General features: G+C 46.8%; 2 protein-coding genes and 1 long non-coding RNA gene across 4 annotated transcripts in view; 1 reads left to right on the forward strand and 2 right to left on the reverse strand.

Annotated features, from left to right (window-relative positions):
• Positions 1 to 711: 711 nt before the first annotated feature.
• Positions 712 to 7,132, reverse strand: RBP4 (retinol binding protein 4). Its single transcript, XM_061402828.1, has 6 exons — positions 6,827 to 7,132; positions 6,492 to 6,620; positions 6,261 to 6,397; positions 5,985 to 6,091; positions 2,581 to 2,793; positions 712 to 1,032 (listed from the first exon to the last, which is right to left on the reverse strand). Exons 2-6 carry the CDS (start codon positions 6,600 to 6,602, stop codon positions 995 to 997), a joined length of 606 nt encoding a protein of 201 aa, XP_061258812.1. The 5' UTR covers positions 6,603 to 6,620; positions 6,827 to 7,132; the 3' UTR covers positions 712 to 994.
• A 9,182-nt stretch (positions 7,133 to 16,314) lies between these two features.
• PDE6C (phosphodiesterase 6C) overlaps positions 16,315 to 23,046 on the forward strand; it is a 53,044-nt gene continuing 46,312 nt past the window's right edge. The window contains exon 1 of one of the 2 annotated variants that reach the window (XM_061402829.1): positions 16,315 to 18,022. In XM_061402829.1, the coding sequence (XP_061258813.1) occupies positions 17,558 to 18,022 (465 nt within the window). In that variant the 5' untranslated portion in view covers positions 16,315 to 17,557. Of the gene's footprint in view, positions 18,023 to 21,516; positions 22,536 to 23,046 lie in introns of those variants that run through there. The other variant, XM_061402830.1, reaches the window with a different exon arrangement.
• LOC133239188 (uncharacterized) lies at positions 17,915 to 20,951 on the reverse strand. Its single transcript, XR_009733749.1, has 3 exons — positions 19,006 to 20,951; positions 18,309 to 18,521; positions 17,915 to 17,997 (listed from the first exon to the last, which is right to left on the reverse strand). It is a non-coding gene; the product is annotated as an uncharacterized LOC133239188 (long non-coding RNA).

Genomic DNA, 23,046 nt, shown 5'->3' on the forward strand with positions numbered 1-23,046 from the left:
GCAAAACCAAGACTCTGGGACCAAAGCCTTGATGCCTTTTCAAGATGATAAAAGGCTCTTTAGGAGCTCCTGGGAAATTGAGGCACACAACTTTGCATGCAGTTATATTATATATTAGTGTTCACAAGTGCTGCTAATGGTATAAGACACTGGTGTCCTTCCCCAGGCCTGCTACTTCCACCGCCATCACCCCTTTCCCCAGACACTCCAGGTAGGGGGTGCCATGATCTTCCAACACACTTGGTTTCAGGGTCCCATCTCCTAATTCCCCCAGGGAAGCCTATGACCTCCTCTCCCGCAACACTTTGCCCACACCTGAAATAAGAAGTGAATTCGGGGCTGGACAATAAGGCCTGGGGACCTTTCCTAGAGCTACCCCAGACCCAGGCCTCTCAGACCAGCTGAGGCTGAGCCACCATCCACCCGCCTCAGGGCCTTGGGCTGAGTGAGGGGAGCTGCTGGCCTGGCCCACATTCACCTCTTTAGGCCTCAATCATTAAGGCTGTCCCGCGTGAATGGGGAAATCCCTTTTTCAGGAAGTTGAGAGAAGACATAGTCATTAATAATGGAGATTAGGTGCTAGAGCAGACCGAAGGTCAGAGCTGGAAGAGAAGAGTCCCTCCCGTACATAAAAGTACACCTACCCCACCACCAGCAGGACTTTTCACTCTTACACAGACGTGGACACAAATAAAAACCCAAAGCATTGGAAACGGGTAACTATACATATTTTAATAAGTCAAAGTCTGGAATCCTAAGCCTCAAATGATTCCTTAGAAAACTCCAGAGAGACATACATTTGAGTACAAGCAGATTCATTGATCCCCATGTATGTTTTTTACGTATACTGAAGGGTTTTTTTTTGTTGTTTACAGAGGGGAGGGGAGGGGCGGGAGGGGCAGGGAGGGGAGGTGAAGCAAACTAAACTCCTAAGAGTTGGAGGCTGAGTAAGGTTAATGGGAAGTTTCCTAATGAAAGGACACCTTCCATGTTGCTACAAAATGTTTCTTTCTGACTTGCCATCACAGTAACCTGAAATATAGAAAACAAAGCTATTAGTGACAGAAAGATGGGCCCAGTATTCAATGTAGATAGTCACTATCAGGATGGCCTTAGGACTGGTGTTGTTCAAATGCCTCTGTCAGGAGACAGCTAGATGTAGTTGTAATATATTAACATCTTCCAGGTTTTCTGAAACCCTCTGATTTCTCTGGGGGCGACCGGTACGGGCTGAGAGCACAGGATCTGCCGTATAAAGTAGCGTTCTTTTTGTCTTAAATTTGCCTCGTTGCATTTCAAAGAGATGAGGGTACCTCCTCCTGACTCAGGAAGCGAGGGCCAAATCAGCCTGGCCGCGGCTACTCCTTTGGCAGTTTTACGGAACGTTCACTGTGCCCTCTGTCATGTCGCCAGGTAGTGACACAGGGGCTCCAGAGTCACACAACAACCTTGGTTTGCATCTAGCTCAGTTATCTACTGAATATCTTGGGCAACTTTCATAAGTTTTTCTTAGCCTCTGTTTTCTCATCTGTAGAAGGTGAATCATGAGAAAACCTACTTCATAAGGTATATCCAGGATTAGGTGAGATGAGGCAGGCAAGACTTGGCGGGGAGCCCGGCTGGAGTGAAATCCTTTGCCTGCCCTATATTTAGGCTACCCCCAGCTGAAGCATCAAAATCTTATTTATGTGTTTGGTCTGGGTTCATATCCGTTTGGTATAGTGTGGGTTAGCTAGTTAGATGACCAACAGAGAAGTTCAGTTTTGTTCTCTGTTTTCCCTTACAATTTAGCATTACTTTATTTGGATTCTGAAATGCAGGTTCCCATGGGAATGTCTATTTAAAATAAAATGTGCAGTCTCCTTCAGAATGCTACTGGGTTTTAAAGCAAGATTAGCCAAGGGTGATATTCATAAAAAGATTCAATGGGGCTTCCCTGGTGGCTCAGACAGTAAACGATCATCTTGCAATGCAGGAGACATGGGTTCGATCCCTGGGTTGGGAAGATCCCCTGGAAAGGGAATAGCTACCCACTCCAGTATTCTTGCCTGCAGAATCCCATGGACAGTGGAGCCTGGGAGGCACAGTCCATGGGGTTGCAAACAGTCGGACGTCACTGAGCTACTAACTCTCTGGTCTGGTCAGGGAATCTCAAAAAACGTGAGAAAACCAGCTAGTCAACTTGTCTCTCTTTAAGTGTTTACACCAATGGCCACATTCAATGCCCAGCTCTTCACTGGGGCCACTCAATCCCCAAACAATATTAATTTGGTCAGAATGGTTTTTTGGCAGCGCAGCCAGGAGCAAAATCATGTGACTACACAGTGGGCCTGAGGTAGCAGATAAGAAGGAAGAGACTGTCCCCTTTACTTAACTTTAAGGGCCAGGGTTTTGGATAAAAAGCTTTTTGCCCACTCCTTGTGCATCAGCCCCATGAAAAGGCCAGTGAAAGATCTGGTTATGAAGCATGAAGACTTGGACTCAGAGGGGCACCCAGGTTCTCCTGTTTCCTTCTGCATGCAGATGTATCGCATCTCAGGGCCTGCAGACCCAGGGAGCCTGCTCCCACCCACCACTCACCGTTGTGAGGGATCAGCCGGTACTGCCTGGCCAGGCACAGCTCCTCCTGCCTCTGCCGCACGATTTTCTGCACTTCCGGGGAAAAGCCGCTGGGGTCTCGGGCAAACACGAAAGAGTAGCTGTCAGCGCAGGTGCCATCGAGGTTCAGGAGGCGGCAGGAGTACTGCACGGCAAAGGTCTCGTAGTCCGTGTCAATGATCCAGTGGTCATCGTCTGCAGGGCAGAAAGCCACGGGGACTCTGTATCTCCCTCAGACACTCAGATGTCAGGGAAACTTAGCGCCGGGCCCCAAAAACCAGCCACTTCCCCAAACTGGGTTCAGCAGTTAGGAAGCAGGAGACCACAGGGAGTTCTGACAGCAGTTAGAAAACTGGGACCATGAGAGAGGACCTTGGCCTTCACAGGAAAAACTCCTGGAGTTGGTGGCAGGGGTGGGAGGGACCACATTTGCTTTAATGACTGTTTCTCTCCCTGATGACAAATGTGATCGTATCTTTCATAAGAACAACCAAGAATGTGAACCCATCAAAACCACAGGCTAGACCTGTCTGCTGTTGTCTTCTCCATCTACCCTGACAGCATCTCGTGCCTCTGTGGCTGACGTTGATGGCCACCAACATGTGTGATCCGCAACATAAGCATGTGTCTTTTGCATTGATCTGTATCAGCCAGTTCCCGGTCCTCTCGCTACCCACACTGCCCTCCTGCCTCTCAGTCCACTGGGCGATCTGGTTCATGGCCTTTCTGGCTCCATCCTAATTCTGGCTCGGTGACCTGACTCACTTCTCTCTCGAGGCTGGCAAGAGGGTAGAATCTGCCTTCGGGGCACAAGCTGCCCACCTTTTGACATCAGGTATTCTTCCTTAGAGAACTGCTCAGAGCTCTCCTGACAGAGGCAGAGTTGAGCCCTTGAAGAATTTAGATTATATTTCTTCCTAAGACTGGGATGTAAGCCATGCAGAGAAAGTGTAAACAAAGGTGGTAAGAAGGTCAACAAAGGCAGGATGGGAAACCACGTTCATAAGAATGTAGGTGAGAGGTTTGCCATGGAGAAAAACAATGGGGATAACACCTTTGTTATCCAAACACCTCACATTTGGTAAAACGTGTCACATCTCTACTTAACATTCTTGTTGATATATAACCATGACCAGGGTTTTCTGAGCTTTTTGTCAGTCAGTTACACTGTGGACACTTGCCATGCTTTCTCAATTATTTTTCACAGCGACTGAAAGTGCACTCTCTCATCCTCATTTTCCAGATAAGAAAACTGAGGCACAGAGAAACTAAATCATTCACCTAGGATCACAAAGAGCAGGACAGAATTGAGCTCCGATCTGACTCTGGAGCCCCCGTGCCTAACCTCTACAGCACACTGTCTCCAGGCATTACGTAAAACTAGGGGCCACAAGGGATAAGAAACAGATGCAAAGCCTCTGTGTCTTCATTCCACACCCAAGTCATGAAGCAAGTGATGATCTCTGCTCTATTTCATGTCCTGTGCTGGAAGAACGCTCAGCTCCCAGCACTGAGGGTGTAAGGGAGATCTCTAATGCTTGCCTAAGTCACCTCTGGGTGTGCCTTTTGGCTCTGAGAACCCCAGGAGTCCCTGCCAAGGAGGGGCTCAGGCTGAGACCAGGCCTTGCAGGAGAGCTGCATCGGAGTGGGTGGTGAGCCCTCTTTTCAGCTCACTGCAGGCCCTCCATGAGGAGGACTGAGCCCTCCTGGATCCTCCAGAATTTCCCAAAGGGCGGGTGTCAGAGGCTGGGGTGGGAAGGGCCAGACATAAGACCGTTCAGGGGTGGCCATGTTCATCTGTTTGATAAGATGCAAATTCTAAAAATTACTGATCTTGTACCCCCTGGTATGGATTTTTATAATCCATTATCAGAAGTTTATCTTTTATCCTAAATAGATCACTTTAGGAAGTTTTGCTGAGTTATTTGAAAAAACTTTTATTATCTCTAGGGATAAAAGCTTTTCCCCTTATTGAATAGTAAGTCCTTTTATATAGTGTACATCAATACTGAATGAGCAATTTGGTAAAAGATAAAATTTCATCTAACACAACTCTAGAGGAAGTCAAGGAGTATGCGCCCTGAGTACATGGGCTACGTGAAAGGAGCTGGCTCACCAAGCTAAGCGTCCCCCTGAACAGGCCCCTGGGTCCTATTTCCCAGGAGAGCTCCAATAATATTTTGTAAAATTGTAAAAGTTGATTGTATTAGGTTCCTGCTGTTTAGGACCATCTAATTTTGACCTGGGAGCTGGAACCCCTGGCTTCTGACACTGTCTCTCACAAACTTGTTTGCATGACCTTGGACAAAGCACTATCTTTTCCCCTCTCCCCACCCCCTTTTTTTGGCCATGAGGCATGTGGGATCTTAGTTCCTGGGCCAGGGATCAAATCTTCACCCCCTGCAGTGGAAGTGAGGAGTTTTAACGGTCACCAGGAAGTCCTAGCACTGCACTGTCTTGACTTCAGTTTATTCATCTGCATATTGAACCCCGTTCAGAGTGGTAACTCTCCATCTTTAAGATTCCATGATGGAACTCCCTGGTGTCTTGGGGGGAATTAAACCCTTAGGTTTAATCCCTGCTGGGTGATCTAAGATCTCACGTGCCATGCAGCTTGGTAAAAAAAAAAAAAAGTGAGATTCCATGATATGCCCCTCTGGCCTGCATTCTTCTCTAGGTACCAAGTAGACTCCAGATTTGAAGCTTAGGAGAAATGAGGAAAAAGTAGAAAAAGCATGTACATGCATGTTCCCACAAATTTGTATCAGGTTAAATTTTAGGATGCTTTTCTGAGAGTCCTTAACACTCTGCTCCTCATATGAGTTTCAGGGCTTGGGAGAAAGGGAAGAGGTCACTGTCATCCAGAACACTGTGGCTGGCTCAGACTCTCAGCACCCAGCACTGGCAGGTAGGGTACCTGGGAGTGAGCCAGGTCCTTTGATGAGAGTCTCTCTCTGAGCCTCTGCTGGGGCACCTAGCAGTCAAGCTGTTTCCGGGATTCAGCCCAAAGAAATGGAGGAAACGCAGCAGCAGCAGCACCAGGCTAAGCGGTGATGTGAGCTGGGTCTTGAGGAGGTGGGAGGTCTAAGCAAGGGGAAGGCCACACACGCTGGTGCTGGCAGGACGGGTGACCGGCAGGAGGTGGTCAGGTGACAAACCCAAGGTCCTTTTGAGCTTGGGCCAGGTTTCTGAGCTGGGAGAGGGGATGGGAGGTGGTGAAGGGGCCTAGCTGCTTCCAGTCTCACCCCTCTAGCCTCCAGCCGCGCTGAGTTCTGGCTACTTACACACGATTCTTCCCTAAGGTGCCCCTGGAGAAGAAACCCAGCCAGTTGGCTATGTATGTCTTCGATCCCCCTCGAGACAGTCCTACTGAACTGACTACTCACTTCCTTTCTGGAGAAAGGACGCTACGCCCCAGTACTTCATCTTGAACTTGGCAGGGTCCTCAGTGTCTGTGAAGGTGCCCACCATGTCTGCACACACGTCCCAGTTACTGCAAAAACCAAGGGGATTCTGAGCCAGGCCAGGCAAAGGGCTTCCTCCCTCCATGCCACCCCGGGCGCTCCCTTCCCACCCCAGTGGGGATTTGGCGCTCAGCCTGGGGACCCTGCCGTGCAAAGAGCCCCCGCCCTCCCCCACCCCCGCCCCCAGAGGGCACTGACTTTAAGAGACGCACTCGGCCCTTGGCCGTGGCGCTCATGTGGCCATTCTCGTCCACGGAGAACTCGGCGACGATGTTGTCTTGCAGAAAGAGGCCCTCGGGGTCCTTCTTGGCCATGGCGTACCAGGTGCCGGCGAACTGGGGAAGAGAGGAGAGCCGGGTTTGGTGTCCGGGAGCGCCTGGCCGGCCTCTGGGAAAGGGGAACGCGGGCGCCCGGGACACCGGTACCTACGCGAGCCTTGTCGAAGTTCTCCTTGACTCGGAAGCTGCTCACCCGGCAGTCGCGCTCCGCCCGGGCGCTGCCCAGCGCCGCCAGTAGCACCAGCGCCCACACCCACTCCATCTCGCTCGGGAGTCCGCCCTGCGGGAACCGCGCGCCGTGAGCGCCTGGCGGCTGGACCACTCGGCCCTCCAGCACCGGTCCCCAGGCTCCATCTTGCCCGCGAGGGGCCCTCCTCCCGCCAGCGCCCTGGGTTCCCATCCCGCCCGCCCCCAGACCCTCATCACACCCATCCCGGGCCCCCATCCCTCCTGCGCCGGCCCCCAACCCGCCTGGCCGCCGCTCACTGTCGGGAGCTGCGCGCAAGCCTGGCCGCGGGTCCGAGCGCGCGTGGAGCCAGCAAGGCGAGCTCGCCGCGGGGGCCGCCGGGCGGCTTTATAGCTCCGGGGGGAGGGGGTCGCGCTTTCGTAACGGCGCGGGGTGAAAGACCGAGGGGGAGGCGCCGGGGCCGGCGGGCCAGCACTTGCATAACGCGCCCTGACTCACCGCCGCCCGGGCGCAGGGAGGGCGCCTTGGGGCGAGAGCCTCCCCTCCAGCGCCGCCCGGGGCTGGAGCAGCTGCCGCGCGGGGTGGCCTCGGCGGAGCCTCCGGCGGCGGCGAGCCGCGGGCACCAGCCCTGGCCTAGTTACCCGGCGCCCGTGCCAGCGGCCGCCAGCTGCGGCCTGGGGTGGCCTCGGGGCCCTGTTGCTCTGGCTGGAGGCTCGGGTAGGTCTGGCGGGAAGACCAGACCGTGGCCTCCCAGAACGAGGGACATCTGCGATGCTGCCCGGGTGCGTTAGTGCTCGGGCCTGACCGTGCCAAATTGGCCCCTCGGTCCTCTGAGGACTAGTTGTGTAGGAGTTTGGGACTGTTTCCGCCACATAGTTTTTCATTTTATAAAGGGTGTCTTTTACTCTCTTTCAGGGGAGTTGTGGTGCCCTTGGATCAATATTTGTTCTTTAGTTTCAACATCTTTAGAAGTATTAAAACCCTCCCTGTTAAATATTCTCCAGAAACGCAACCCTGGTCAGGACAGGAAATATTTTAGCCACCTCGGTGGTCGCCTACTTAGTCTGTGGCACTTCGCTCAAACCGCTTTGAAACACACCTACCAATTGTTTATGCTGCAGTTTGATTTCAAAGCCATAGTGGCATCTTGTTTTGTTTCCAAACCAGCTAAGGTGAATTGACTGTGAGCGGAGGGGAGGGGGAGGGGAACAAACGTCTGTGACGTCAATGGTCAATTAAGTCGAAATGCTGTGACTGGTTGTGTGATTTTGCCCAGTGGCACAATTCAGGGCCATGTTTTTCTCTTTCCATTCAGTTAGAGCTCCTCTAATCTGATCCAAGCAGTCGGAAGACACAGCTTTGGACTGAAGGAGAATTAGGGATAGGGCAAAGAGGTATCACCTTTTTATAAGATTCCTTCCATCAGTTGTGGCCCAAATTGGAAAAGGCCAAGATGAATTTGGTCCATTTTGCTACCGCCAGACCTGAAATAAGAGAGGGTGGAGGTGCAGGAGGGTGGCAGCCAAACAGAGAAATAAAGAGTTGATGGTCTTTGCAGGGCGCTGGGAATACTTCTGAGCCTCCTGAAAAAAAATACCTGTGGCTCCTGCCACCTTCCTGTGACCCCTTGGGCCTCTCCCTGCCTGATGGTCTGCTTTCACTTTCCACCTTCCCCCCCACTCCTGTTCTACATTTGAGTCTGGAGGTGTCTCTGGAGTGCCAACCTTGATGCAATTAACTCCTTACTGCCTCCTCCTTTCTGCTAAGAAAGCCCTGTTTCAGGCCTACCAGCTAACTAGGAGCTCTTTGGTGAGGTCAGTTTTATCACAGGGTGTATAATCCCAAACAGAACTGCACTTGGTTCAAAATTGTGAAAGGAGTATGTCAAGGCTGTATATTGTCACCCTGCGTATTTAACTTATATGCAGAGTACATCATGAGAAACGCTGGACTGGATGAAGCACAAGCTGGAATCAAGATTGCCAGGAGGAATACCAGTAACCTCAGATATGCAGATGACAGCACCCTTATGGCAGACAGCGAGGAGGAACTAAAGAGCCTCTTGATGAAAGTGAAAGAGGAGAGTGAAAAAGCTGGCTTAAAACTCAACATTCAAAAAATTAACATCACGGCATCCGATCCCATCACTTCATGGCAAATAGATGGGGAAACAATGGAAACAGTGACAGACTTTATTTTTCTTGGGCTCCAAAATCACTGTAGACAGTGACTGCAGCCATGAAATTACAAGATGCTTGCTCCTTGGAAGAAAAGCTATGACAAATCTAGACAGTGTTTTAAAAAGCAGAGACATTACTTTGCCAGCAAAGGTCTGTGTAGTCAAAGCTTTGGTTTTTCCAGTAGTCATGTATAGATGTGAGAGTTGAACCATAAAGAAGGCTGAGCACTGAAGACTTGAATATTTGGAACTGTGGTGCTGGGGAAGACTTGAGAGTCCCTTGGACTGCAAGGAGATCAAATCAGTCAATCATAAAGGAAATCAACCCTGAATCTTCATTGAAAGGACTGATGCTGAAGCTGAAGCTGTAATACTTTGTCTACCTGATGCAAAGAGCGACTCATTGGAAAAGACCTTAATGCTGGGAACCGTAGAAGGCAGGAGGAGAAGGGGACAACAGAGGACGAGGTGGTTGGATGGCATCACTGACTCAATGGACATGAGTTTGAGCAAGGTCTGGGAGATGGTGAAGGACAGGAATACCTGACGTGCTGCAGTCAATGGGGCTGCAAAGAGTCGGACAGGACTGAGCGAATGAACAACAACAACATAATCCCAAACAGCTCTAATAAGGTCTGCTTCAGAGCCACTCCTGCAGGGACACTGTGTGTGCCCATACATGTAGTCATTCCCTGTGCTCCCTAGTTATAGGTAGGGTCCCTTTGTATCTCCTGTCCAATGTGTGGTTCCCCTCCTTGACATTCCAAAATAGAGGTCTATCCACCTCTCCTCCAGTACCTCCAGTGCTGGAGAGCTCCTGGCTGAGCCCAGTTGCCTTTGGACTGTTATGACTGCCAGAAAAGTTCTCCCAATACTCCCAGCCCTTGACAACTGTTTCTCCCAGAATGATTCTCGTGATCCTTGCTTATGCTGTATGAAAAATAAATATAGGGGATTTCAATGCATTTTTACAGGGATTGTTTTTGCAGCAATATGTTTTAATGTATTTGTTTGATGCTTAGAAGTTGATATAACTGTTCTCCCCCACCTCTCTCTCTTTTAATGATATATTGTAACCCTCGGTGTCCCAGATACCAGCAAAGAAAAACAGTTTATTTTGGCATTCTGTCTCGAATTTCTTCATGATTACAAACATGTGAGTAGAGGTCAACTGGTGTTTTTAACTTTGGTTCTTTGAAAACTATCCTCATAAAATATTTTTTTTCAAATATGCATATATGTGTGTATAAGATCCACAGGAAAATTGTTCACAGTGATTACCTGTGTGATAGGATTAGGGATATTTGAGAGTTTATTGTTGATTTCTACCTTTTTAAAAAAATTTTCTAAATTTTCTTACAGTGAAAATATTTAATCAAACAAATACTCTCTTTGCAGACTTTTTTCTTCTAGAAGTAAAATTATGGTCTAAATTACATCTTGTGGACTGTATATAATATACACAAAAGTTCATTTTCTTGTCTACATCATGGAGAGACAGATCATATTTCCCTCACCTTGGTATGCATCTCACCCCCAACTTTTCCACAGGATTTATCAAGAGACTTACACAGAGTAGATGCTTGATCAGTAGATATTGACTTAATTTGTTTTACTGAAATCAGTCACTTTAAGTAAGCTTTATAAAATATGTATTTAAAAAGACCCAGTCAGAGGTCAGTCTTTCTAAAAAGTAATTTCCCGTATTTATTAATTGTAGCAGGGAGGGCTCGCTGTCCTTTCACCTAAAAGGTTTTCACTCCCCTTCCGTGGGGGCTGGAGTTGTTGCAAAGAGACCATCCTGCCAGAAGACAAGCTCCCTACCCCGCCACCACCCAACTTCCTACAGTTCTATAAGGCCACATGCCTATGTTCTGGTCAATGGAATGTAGATGAAAGTGCTATGAGTCATTCCCAGATGGGGCTTTTAAAAGCTGCCTATCTAATAGTTAGTCTTTGCTGTCTTCCCTCATCTGCAGGCTGGTGAAGCCTCTCAGCCTGAGGACCCCACCCATGATTAACTTTATGTGAACGAGAAATAAACTTCCATTTGATTAAGCTGGTGAGATTGGGAGTTACTGTAACAGGAGCTGGTGTTACCTTAACTAATACAGCAGCAAGTCATTAACTCCTAGGAAATATTGAAAATGTTTTGCTGTAGTTAAAAAAAAGGACAAATGTGAGAAATTTGTGTCCTTAGCCTCATAAGAATTAAGCATGTCCAACCAGCTCCATTTTGTGCAAACTGATGTTTATATCCATATCTTAACAGAGAAGCCAAGAGAAGTTATAAACAAGGAAGTCGGGTAGCATTTATCTTCTGACTGCATTTAAAAGATGCCAAAATAATTGGTGGGAAAAAGGACAGTTTAGCTAATGTTTTCAGGTACAAAGAGTCAAACTAATTTTTTTTTAATAAGGACTTTTCCCCAGGGGTTATAAAGCCATCAGTTTCATCAATTTAGTTGAAAGTAACATGGATTCCACCATATAAATTATCTGTGAGATACCTGGCATACCCATCAATTAGGTGCAGGCAGAAACTGTCATGAGAGCAAATGTGCCAGGTGAGAGGGACCTTTGCAGGTTGACTACTGGGATGTGCCTGAGGTCATTGCTATTAGGGGGTGTCTTTGAGTGATGCATAATGGCAGGAGCAGAGAATTTGGCTAAAGTGGAGCTGAAGAGTGGGTCCAATATGATGATTCAAAATGCACTTGGTTAATCCAGCATATTATTGTTAGTTTTATGACAGTACTTCAACATTATATGAATGTTATTAATACTTTGGCTGTTAAATAAGCATTGCCTCCTGCAGAAATAGTTAAGTGTAGTGGAGAATTTTGGAGAAGGCAATGGCACCCCATTCTAGTACTCTTGCCTGGAAAATCCCATGGATGGAGGAGCCTGGTAGGCTGCAGTCCATGGGGTCTCTTAGAGTCAGACACGACTGAGCGACTTCACTTTGACTTTTCACTTTCATGCATTGGAGAAGGAAATGGCAACCCACTCCAGTGTTCTTGCCTGGAGAATCCCAGGGATAGGGGAGCCTGATGGGCTGCAGTCCATGGGGCTGCGAAGAGCTGGACATGACTGAGCGACTTCACTTTCACTTTCTTTCCCAAGCACCGTCACCTGTAGCCTGTGACAACAGCCTTAAAAGCTTTGTTTATGAATGAATGAATTTCTTTAATATCGTTGTAGATACTTTAGAAAAATCGGGTAAGCAAAAGACAAGGAAAAAAAGTATTATATTGAATTCCACCACTTTGGAATAATCACCGTTAACATTTCTTAGGTATACTTCCATATATTTTTATGTGTATGTGGAATCATACTGCAATAGGATCTTGCAATTTACTGCACATCATAAATATCTGTCTGTATCAGTAAACAGAGCTTTACAATAGGATTACTCATTAATGTATGGTTTCTTATTTTATGACTATAATGCCACTTATTTACTCAATCTCATATTACTGAATATATAGGCTATTTCTAATCTTTTCCTTTTATAATTGTGCTTTTGGTGAACGCCCCTATAACTACATTAATCATATACATCCTTAATTACTTTTGTAAGATAAATTTATAAAAGCTGAATTGCAGGGTCAAAGCTTATACACATTTTTAGGATACTTGATAATAAACCAAATGCAATATAGCCTCTTAATCTGTATCCTAATATCCAGTGTTTCTTTTCTCCAATTGACCTTTTTCAGTTCAGTTCAGTCGCTCAGTCATGTCTGACTCTTTGTGACCCCATGGACTGCAGCACGCCAGGCTTCCCTGTCCATCATAAACTCCCGGAGCTTACTCAAACTTATGTCCACCGAGTCAGTGATGCCATCCAACCATCTCATTCTCTGTCATTCCCTTCTCCTCCTGCCCTCAATCTTTCCCAGCATCAGGGTCTTTCCAATGAGTCAGTTCTTGGCATCAGGTGGCCAGAGTATTGAAGTTTCAGCTTCAGCATCAGTCCTTCCAATGAATATTCAGGACTGATTTCCTTTAGAATGGACTGGTTGGATCTCCTTGCAGTCCAAGGGACTCTCAAGAGTCTTCTCCAACACCACAGTTCAAAAGCATCAATTCTTTGGAGCTCAGCTTTCTTTATAGTCCAACTCTTACATCCATATGTGACTACTGGAAAAACCATAGCTTTGACTAGATGGACCTTTGTTGGCAAAGTAATATCTCTGATTTTTAATATGCTGTCTAGGTTTGTCGTAGCTTTCCTTCCAAGGAACAAGCATCTTGTAATTTCATGGCTGCAGTCACCATCTGCAGTGATTTTGGAGCCCCCAAAAATAAAGTCGGTCACTGTTTCCATTGTTTCCCCATCTATTTGCCATGAAATGATGGGACCAGATGCCATGATCTTAGTTTTCTGAATGTTGAGCTTTAAGCCAACTTTTTTTACTCTCAAGAGGCTCTTTAGTTCTTCACTTTCTGCCATAAGGGTGATGTCATCTGCATATCTGAGGTTATTGGTATTTCTCCCAGCAATTTTGATTCCAGCTTGTGCTTCATCCAGCCTGGCATTTCTCATGATGTACTCTGCATATAAGTTAAATAAGCAGAGTGACAATATACAGCCTTGATGTACCCCTTTCCCTAGTTGGAACTGGTTTATTGTTCCATGTCCAGTTCTAACTGTTGCTTCTTGACCTGCATACAGATTTCTTAGGAGGCAGGTCAAGTGTCTGGTATCCCCATCTCTTCAAGAATTTTCCATGGTTTGTTGTGATCTGCATAGTCAAAGGCTTTGGCATAGTCAATAAAGCAGAAGTAGATTTTTTTCTGGAACTCTCTTGCTTTTTCGATAATCCAATGGATGTTGGCAATTTGATCTCTGGTTTCTCTGCCTTTTCTAAATCCAGCTTGAACATCTGGAAATCTATGGTTCACGTATTATTGAAGCCTGGCTTGCAGAATTTTGAGCATTACTTTACTAGTGTGTGCTGCTGCTGCTAAGTCACTTCAGTCGTGTCCGACTCTGTGCGACACCATAGACAGCAGCCCACCAGGCCCCGCCATCCCTGGGATTCTCCAGGCAAGAACACTGGAGTGGGTTGCCATTTCCTTCTCCACTAGTGTGTGAGATGAGTGCAATTATGTGGTAGTTTGAACATTCTTTGGCATTGCCTTGCTTACTGATTGAAATGAAAACTGACGTTTTCCAGTCCTGTGACCACTGCTGAGTTTTCCAAATTTGCTGGCATATTGAGTGCAGCACTTTCACAGCATCATCTTTTAGGATTTGAAAGAGCTCAACTGGAATTCCATCACTTCCACTAGCTTTGTTCGTAGTGATGCTTCCTAAGGCCCACTTGACTTCGCATTCCAGGATGTCTGGCTCTAGGTGAGTGATCACACCATTGTGGTTATCTGGGTCACGAACTTTTTTGTGTAGTTCTTCTGTATATTCTTGCCACCTCTTCTTAATATCTTCTGCTTCTATTAGGTTCATACCATTTCTGTTCTTTATTGTGCCCATCTTTGCATGAAATGTTCCCTTGGTATCTCTAATTTTCTTGAAGAGATCTTGTAGAGATGAACCTTCATGTCATTTCTTACCCCTAAGAGTTTGCAGGGTTCAGAATCCCCAGCTAGACTTTGAGGCCCAGTAATCTGGGCCCACCCGTACCTTTCTGGTTCCTCTCCCATTAGTCCCCTTGTTACTCCACCCTCCATGCCATTGCTTCTGCCATTACCACCCCCTGGCTCACACTTGGACTTCTCTATTTCCATCTACTCTAAACATGATTCCATATCCATATCACATAAAGTCTCATAGTCATATGTATGTACTTCACTTCCGGCTTTTAATTCTATTATGCTCTGTGCTTCATGATTTTCTTAAAAAAAGTTATTTCGTCGCGCCAGGTCTTAGTTGGGGCACAGGCATCTTTGTTGCTGCATATGGAATCCTTGTTGTGGCATGCAGAATCTTTTTTAGTTGTGGTATGTGGGGTCTAGTTTCCTGACCAGGGTTGAACCTGGGCCCCCTGCATCGGGAGCCACTGGACCACCAGGAAAGCCCCACGTCATAATTTTTCATGTTCTAGTCTTATCTCCTTTACTGCACCACAAGTTCTTGTAAAGCTGGAACCAAGGCTTATTTATCCCCTATAGTCCCTGAAGTAGAAGTGTAACAGGATTGATTGGGTTATGCCGTGGTAACAACATTCACGTCTCAAAGGCTGAACACGAGAAAGATGTATTTCTCACTCAAGCTACATGTCCATCTCAGGTCAGCAGGGGGCTCTGTTCCATGACATCCTCACTGGGATCCATGAGGCCCCTCCAGCTGGAACTGGGAGGGAGCAGGGAGAAGCGGGGAGCTCCCGGGCCTCACTGTGGGGATTGATTGTTCCTGCCTGGAAGAGAGGTTTAAGCTCACAACCCACAGGCCAAAATTAGTCACAAGACTCTACTGGGGGTGGAGGGCAGAGAAGAATAATCTTTCCATACAACTAGCAGGGGAGGAGAATCAGAAAAAGAGGAACATGGAGTCTCTACCACAGGAGCTAGTGTATGTCTTGCTTATAATGGCTCACCAATAGACATATGTTGGAAGAATAACCAAATGAATGAACCTAGATGTAGTCATCAAAACATAAGAATGCTGACTGTGATAGAATATGCTTCATTTTAAATTCATTTTCATTTTTTACAAGTAGAGGAATGTAAACATACATGAGCATTTTGTTTTTCCCATACACAGATTCATACCTCTGAAGTATAAATACCTCTTTATATTTCTGAAGTATAAATCTGTGTATGGGATATGGATATGTGTTTTCTCTGTGTGTGCATGTAAAGAGGGAAGGATGGCATCAGGGAATTGTGAGCACACACATGCTTTTGAGAGCAGTAGGAACTGCACAATCATCTCATGGAACAACCAGGGAGAAAGAGTGCCCTCAACTGTGTTAGAGGAAGATGGATGGTAGTCCCATTGGAGTGACTCAGCTGACTCAACTCCTTTCTCTTAGGAAATAAACCTCTGCATTATTCTATTTTTTAAAAAGTATATGTGTGTATATATATATGTTACAAAGTTTTTTTTTTTTGGCCTCACTGCATAGCATGCGGAATCTTAGTTCCCCAACCAGGGATTGGACCCATGCTCCCTGCATTGGGAGCCCAGAGTCTTAACCATTGGACCACCAGGGGATTCCCCTATGTTACTGTAATTATAATGAGATGCTAATAGGATATTATGAAATAAATAATATTCTTAGGAGGACCATCCTGAGACTGGACTTGGGCCTGATGGAAGGAGATGAAAGAGAGTGCTTGACAAGACCCTTTGAGAGAGCAAGTGGACTCAACCATAGGAAGTGACGCAGCTCAACAAATGCCAGTGTGGATTCTGTTCCCCGGGGGAAAACCATGTTCCCATCAACAGTCTCTCAGTTCATGACCTAGACACTGCAGCCTCGGTGAATCGCTTCTTCTTTTCTATCTAATATGACCATTATCACCCTAGCAAGGTAAGCTTTAAGTCTAGAAAAATAAATGAAACCCATAGCTGTGCTGTTTTTAAAGTGGATTTAAATGTGGGTGTAACTAACCTTTAGAGTCACTGTAACTCTTAGATATATTTTCATTCAAGAGAATTCACCATATAAAGTTTGCAGGGTTATTTGAAATGCTTAAAAGACCTTTGACTGAATTTGAATCAGCCTGTAGATAGCCAAGGAAACTGGTTCATGAAATGTGTAGTTCGGCTTATTAGTTGCATAATAGTGTTTAAATATTTGGGAAAATGTGCTTAATCAATGTAAAAACTTAGTAACCTGAACATTAAACAAAAGTAAGTAATGGTTAAGTGTTTTTTCCTATGCCAAAAGGCCCTGAGGTGTGAAAGATCCTAGCAACAGACAAGACATGTATTATCCAGTAGATTTAACTGACTGTACCTTGGAGCAAAAAGGCATGAGATCTGGTTATTACTATTGAAAACAAAATCCAAACTAATATGCTTAGCAGGAAAACCCAGTTGGCAGCTGCAGGGGTTGCCTTTCATGATCGTGTCTTTTGACAAGGATTATTGTATTAATATAAGTTGTGGCTTGATCAGGCTTAAATTGTGGGCAAATATTTTTCCATGTTCAGTTCTCTAGAATAAGCCCAAGGTCTGTTCCCATAAACCATTTCTGAGGTCAGGTTTTTAAATGAGGGGAACGGAGAGGTGAGGATTTTAGAAAAAGAGCAGGCCAAGCAAGCTGGCCGATTACAGGACTTTTAAAGAAAGGAAAGATTAACATTTGATTTTATGTTGTGTTATGCTAAACTCTTCCATTTCCCCTAAATGCTCCTTGACGTTGCCATATAAACAAACAGACATTTCTGAGGTCTAAACAGTTTCATTTCATAGAGCTACCATGGAAGAACAAGTATTGTCAATGCCTATGTAATATAATTAATGGATACCCCCATTCTCCTTATTGCCTACAGCCACCAAGGTTCAGCTATTTTTCTGGAATAGTCAGTTTGACTTGTCACTTGGCTGGCTGATCTAAGATGCTCTGCAGATTCTCTGAGGACTTATGAGCTAATAATGCTTAGGGATTTCGTGTCCTGAAGAACTCTTTAATCCCATGCTTCCTGAATCCCACTCTAAGCCAGGGCCTTCTGTCACATCCCAAGAGTTACAGGCCAGTTTGAAAGCTCTGCTAAACAACCTTTCTCCTCGGCCCCTGGGGGGTTCCTGCGAGGTGCCCCTTAGGATTTTCCTGGTATCTTTGGCCAGGATGTAGCTCCTTCTTGGCACTCTGCCTCTGGTGGTGTTCTGAGGGTCTCTTCCTTTCTAGACCAGAGCAGCACAGCACACCACGCCATGGGTGAGATCAGCCAAGAGACGGTGGAGAAATACCTGGAGGCCAACCCTCAGTTCGCCAAGGAGTATTTCAACAGGAAGTTGCAGGTGGAGGTGCCGAGCGGCGGGGCACAGGCACCGGCCAGCGCCTCCTTCCCCGGCCGGACGCTGGCGGAGGAGGCGGCCCTGTACCTGGAGCTGCTGGAGGTCTTGCTGGAGGAGGCGGGCAGCGTGGAGCTGGCGGCACACAGGGCCCTGCAGAGGCTGGCGCAGCTGCTGCAGGCAGACCGCTGCAGCATGTTCCTGTGTCGGGCCCGCAACGGCACGCCGGAGGTGGCCTCCAAGCTGCTCGACGTCACCCCCACCTCCAAGTTTGAGGACAACCTGGTGGTCCCCGACAGAGAAGCTGTGTTTCCGTTGGACGTTGGGATAGTGGGGTGGGTTGCTCACACGAAGAAAACCTTTAATGTTCCAGATGTGAAAAAGGTGAGTGGTCTGATGGTGACAGTGGAGTGGAGAGGAGGTCTTGGTGGCCTCGGGGAGGAACATGGGAAAGAGGGGGGTGAGGGGGTGGGGGTGGGTCCAGGGGCCATCCTTGTGGCTGTGGTTTGGCTATAACCTGGGGAGTGGGTGGTGGAGAAGAGGAACCCCCAGGCCAAGAGTGGCTAGATTTAGCAAATAAAATGACTAGATGCCTAGTTCAATCTGAATTTCAGATAAACAGTGGATAATGTTTTAGCGTTATGTCCCCTGTAATGTGGGGCAACCTTACCTGGGCATGGGGCGGTCCACACCTGCTCCCGCACACCTCTTCTGTCCTCTGGACACTGTTCTGACCAACAGGGTAAAGCAGGCCGCTCACTGGGGAGATCAGCCAACAGCCCAGATGCCAAGGCCCCTGAACTGCTCCCCACGCTTCTCACCCACAATCCTTAGAAGACTCTCAGCTCTTTGGGGTGAACTGGCTCAGGAATGATTCTCTCACCTATAGATCAAGCGTGAAAAAAGAAAAATGACATGAAATTTAAAATGTTCCCATCTGGATCATAAAAAATACATGAATTTAGGTGATGATTAAGTGCAGTTGGCCATCTCAACCCCTCCTAATTCAGATCTACCAAGAATTTCCAATCCTATAAATGGGACATTTGAAACCTCCCGAAGACCAGTTGAACACTACATAAATTATTGTGTTTTAAAAAGAACGTTCTCCTTCCAACTAAAATGCTTGTTCATCTAAGGAAAATTAGAAAATACAAATGAAGAGGGAGGAAATGCGAATCACCCATAATCTCTGCACTTCAGTAGTGCCGAGGGTCCCAGCCTGGAGTTTCTCCTGCCAGCCCTTTTCCTACACATGCGTCCTGTCATTTTGCTTTGCTGTTAACAAAGGGGAGAGCTAGCAGATGACGGAACAGAACTGACTGGGGGCAGCCCCTGAAACGCTTACTGTGTAGAGGTTTACTTACGTAGAGGGCAGCTGGAGGCTGGAGGATAATCCCCTACGTGCCTCCTGAAGCTGATTACAGGAGGGGGGCTGTGCAGATCCACAGAAGGTGCAGAGGTTGTCAAACATTAGCAGCACTCAGCAAACAGCCCCAGGGGCAAGGGTTGCTGTTAGGCACTGGAGGGTCCTCGGTCTTTAGCACCCCTCCCTGCAGTGCATTCCGTCTGGTTTCAGTAGGATTCTGGGTCTGCTGCAGCTGCTTCTAGTGTATAAAGGGCCTTAAGGCAAATTTCTTGGACCCTAGGGAGGAGGCTCTGCCTGTACATCCTGAAGTTTTCTCATGAGAATATGCTTCTTGCAAGTCTCTGACTGAGGCCATCTCCAAAATGACGAGGATAGCAAACTTAAGATAGTGACATGCAAGACTTTTTTTCAGAAAAAAGTTTTTGTTGTTGTTTTTAAAGGAGAGATGGATAAAATGACTTCTGGTGTGTGTGTGTTTGTGTGTGTGTGTGTGTGTGTGCTTAGTCTTGTCCAACTCTTTGTGACCCCTTGGACTGTAGCTCGCCAGGCTCCTCTGTCCATGGAATTTTCCAGGCAAGAATACTGGAGGGGGTTGCCATGTCCTCCTCCAGGGGCTGCACTGGCAGGCAGATTCTTTACCACTGCACCACCTGGCAAGCCCTAACTTCTGCTATGATCCTTTATTAATGAGCCCAGTCCCGTCGAGGACAGAATGATAGAAAGGAGCTGCTTAAGAGGTCAGGTGGCCTGGGTCTGCCTCCATCTGTGATGGACACCCCAGAGGCAGAGCGGTGGTAAAGTGGGGGGCAGGGTCACTCAGTTCTCCCTTTTACTGAGTATGTGTGAAGACAGATGCCCTCCCGCCCTCCTGAGCTCCCTTCTGAAAAGGGACAAAGACCTCATTTGCCCTTCATTTCTACTGCTTCTGAGCATTTTTCCCCCGCTCTGAGAATGGTGCTTTTCAACTCTGGAAGCACATTAAAACCAAACTGGGAGCTCTTTTAAAAATACAGATGTGTGAGACTCTCACTAGACCAATTACATCAGGCTCTCAGAGACTGGGATGCAGCCAGGAGTATGGTTTAAAAGCTACTCCGGTGATTCTAATAGGCAGCCAATGTTGAGAACCACTGGTCTTCTGGGTGAAGAGATGCAAGAGGAGGAACTGAATTTCAAATCAACTGTAAACGATTAGTTGGAAGGGCTCCTGGACTGTTAGTTTAAGTCTTCCCTTGGGCAGACAGGAAGTTGAGTCATGGGGGCTGCGTCTCTCCCAGGGGCCAGAGTCTGATCGGTGATAAGAGGGACTGGAGAAGATGCAGCCTCCTGGCTGTGTTCCCACGCTCACCCCACCCTGCAGCCCTGCAGGCTCACCACACTTAAGTCGCTGTGGTAAAATCTGCAGAGAAAGGAGTTAGAAACCACTGTTTTAAGTGACGTTTCGACCACCTCTTCACTTTTTCATTGCACTTGACGCTTGATGAAGATTCCTCTCGTTCTTGATTTCACTTGATTCTGGCAAAGACATTGTGCAGAAGGCCAGGACTGTATTTTTATTTCCATCCCGTGTATGTGAGAATCTTCTCCAGGTCAGTTAGGCACAATGTGGCGGATCTAGGCTCATAATCCGGGTCTTGCAAGGCCGCCCTTTTTCTTTGCCACAGCCCTGACCACACACAACTCCTGCCTGGTTGGCAAGTGTGGGCACAGGGAGGGAAGGACTACCTGCCCACAGACGGAGAGGCAGAACTGGATACTCCCAGCCTTGGCAGCAGAGAAGCCACATGGTGTCAGGTGAGAGCTTTGGCATCAGATGACCTGGGTACAGATCCAGGCCTGAGACTGGATGACGGACTGTGTTTCTCCACAAGAGAAATAGAGGGAACCAGGTCACAAAGTGCCTGACTCCCGGGAGGTGCTCAATAAATGACAGCTATGATCATATCATATTAATGTCCAGAGAGTTTGGGGGCCAGGTATAGGTGGCCAAAACCGGGTCAATGATCACTGCCTGTTTTTAAAACAGGTTAAAGGCAGGGAAACTTAATAACAGGAAACTGTGACATATCCTCATCAAGTTAATCATTTCCTATTCTATTGGGAAAGCTGGTGATTAACTCTATGGGTGGTTCTCCTGGCAGCGGTTTAAAAGAAAGCCATGTGAGAATCCTAAGTTTTCAATAATTAACAGGGTGCTTATGGCTTGCACTTATAGCTTTCCATCCTTGTCTCCTGACTCCGGATCTCCAGATGTTTGATCAGAATTTAACAGTGCTAAGATTGAGGATCCAGGCAGCCCTCTGCTCTAAACATTCCCAATTGCCTTCATTGACTTATTTGAAGAAAAATCATTGAGGGGACTTCATGAATCCAAAAGATACAGGATTTACTCACAGAAACTTTACCAAGGATTGTTTGAACCAATGAAAACACAAAACCAGAAAACCTCACCTCACCTACCCTGAAATTTGATGGATGGTTTTATCCAAGATTTTCAGATATGATGATAAGCGAGTATTAAGTTTTGAAACTTGTAAGTCATTTTCTCAAAACATTCACTGAATGTAAGAACATCTTCTTGTGCTTAGAATCTAAAATAAAATAGCATCAAGTTTTGAGGCTGCAGAGTAAAATGTGTTAGCCAAGAAATGCTGCCCAGCTCCATCCCATGGTGCATGTTTTGGGCATTTTGGTTATTCCTTCTGCCCAGCATCATTGTGTAAATGAAAGTGATCACCTTCTATAATGGATAATAGGTTAGGAGGAAAATGGACAGTGAGCCAGCCTGGGCTATAGCAGTGGATTAAAAGAACCTGTCAAAGTCTGGAGGTGTCCTGGACTGAGTGAAGATGCTGCATGAGAAAGTCACAGATACAGCAGTTAGGAAAAAACATGGCTCTTGTTGGCACAGGGCAGAGAGCTAGCCCCCAGGAGCAAGCGTGCTTCTAGGCATAGGAGGCCTGCATCAGCTAAGAGCATCTCATTTCTTCAGTGATTGGAATTAGTTAGAAAAGCTAGAAGTAGAAGCCAAATGATGGGGCTTCCCTGATAGCTCAGATGGTAAAGAATCTGCCTACAATGCAGGAGAGCCAAGTTTGATCCCTGAGTCATGAAGAACCCCTGGAGAAGGGAATGGCAACCCATTCCAGTATTCTTGCCTGGAGAATTCCATGGACAGAGGAACCTGGTGGGCTGCTAGTCTGTGGAGTCACAAAAAGTCAGACACAACTGAGCAACTAACTCATCACATCATCATTGGAAGCCAAATGCAAAACCTGAAGGACCTCTCATCCAGTGAAAGTAAAAGAAATGAAAGTGAAAGTCGCTAAGTCATGTCTGACTCTTTGTGACCTCATGGACTATCCAGTCCATGGAATTCTCTAGGCCAGAAGACTGGAGCCTTCCCCTTCTCCAGAGGATCTTCCCAACCCAGGGATTGAACCTGGATCTCCCACGTTGCAGGCGGATTCTTTACCAGCTGAGCCACAAGGGAAGCCCTGTCATCCAGAGAGGCCCCCAAAGTCCCAGGTTTGGCTTCCTAGTATTTACTGAGCACCTACTATCTGTCAGACTCTTTTCTAAGTGCTCTGCCCACACTATATTATTCCCTTTTTACATCAGGTACGATAGACAGTAGATAATATCCAGTGTTTCCATTTTCAGGTTAAAAAATGAGGATGCAGAGGGTTAAGTAGCATGCCCAGGGGCTCACAGCTAGTGAGTCAGGAGCTGGTTTCAGCCAAGGACATCTGACTTGGGAACCTTCTTCACAATTATGCGATGCTGCCTCCTACATAATTAGCTGGTTTCTGGGGTTCCACTTTGGAAGGGTACAGAAGAAGTCTGGGGTCAAGGGCTGCATCTGACTTCCTTAGCATCCAACATTTCTAAGGATCCTCTACGGAATCAATTCATCCACTAAAAGTATAGACTCCTGGGGAAGCCAGTTTCCACTTTAGGAGATTAGAATTCAGCAGGTCTGCCATGATGTCTGCAAATCTGCAGCAGTCTGCAGGTCTTTCGGAGCTTCAGCCCAGGT

The sequence above is a fragment of the Bos javanicus genome, chromosome 26 (assembly GCF_032452875.1).
Source record: "Bos javanicus breed banteng chromosome 26, ARS-OSU_banteng_1.0, whole genome shotgun sequence".
Classification (NCBI taxonomy): domain Eukaryota; kingdom Metazoa; phylum Chordata; class Mammalia; order Artiodactyla; family Bovidae; genus Bos; species Bos javanicus.

Coding starts and splice junctions, on each gene's coding strand:
- RBP4 (XM_061402828.1), bottom strand. CDS start 6,602: ATGGAGTGGGTGTGGGCGCTGGTGCTACTGGCGGCGCTGGGCAGCGCC. Junction 6,398..6,491: donor AGAACTTCGACAAGGCTCGC/GTAGGTACCGGT, acceptor TCTCTTCCCCAG/TTCGCCGGCACCTGGTACGC. Junction 2,794..5,984: donor GTCCTTTCTCCAGAAAGGAA/GTGAGTAGTCAG, acceptor TCTGCCCTGCAG/ACGATGACCACTGGATCATT.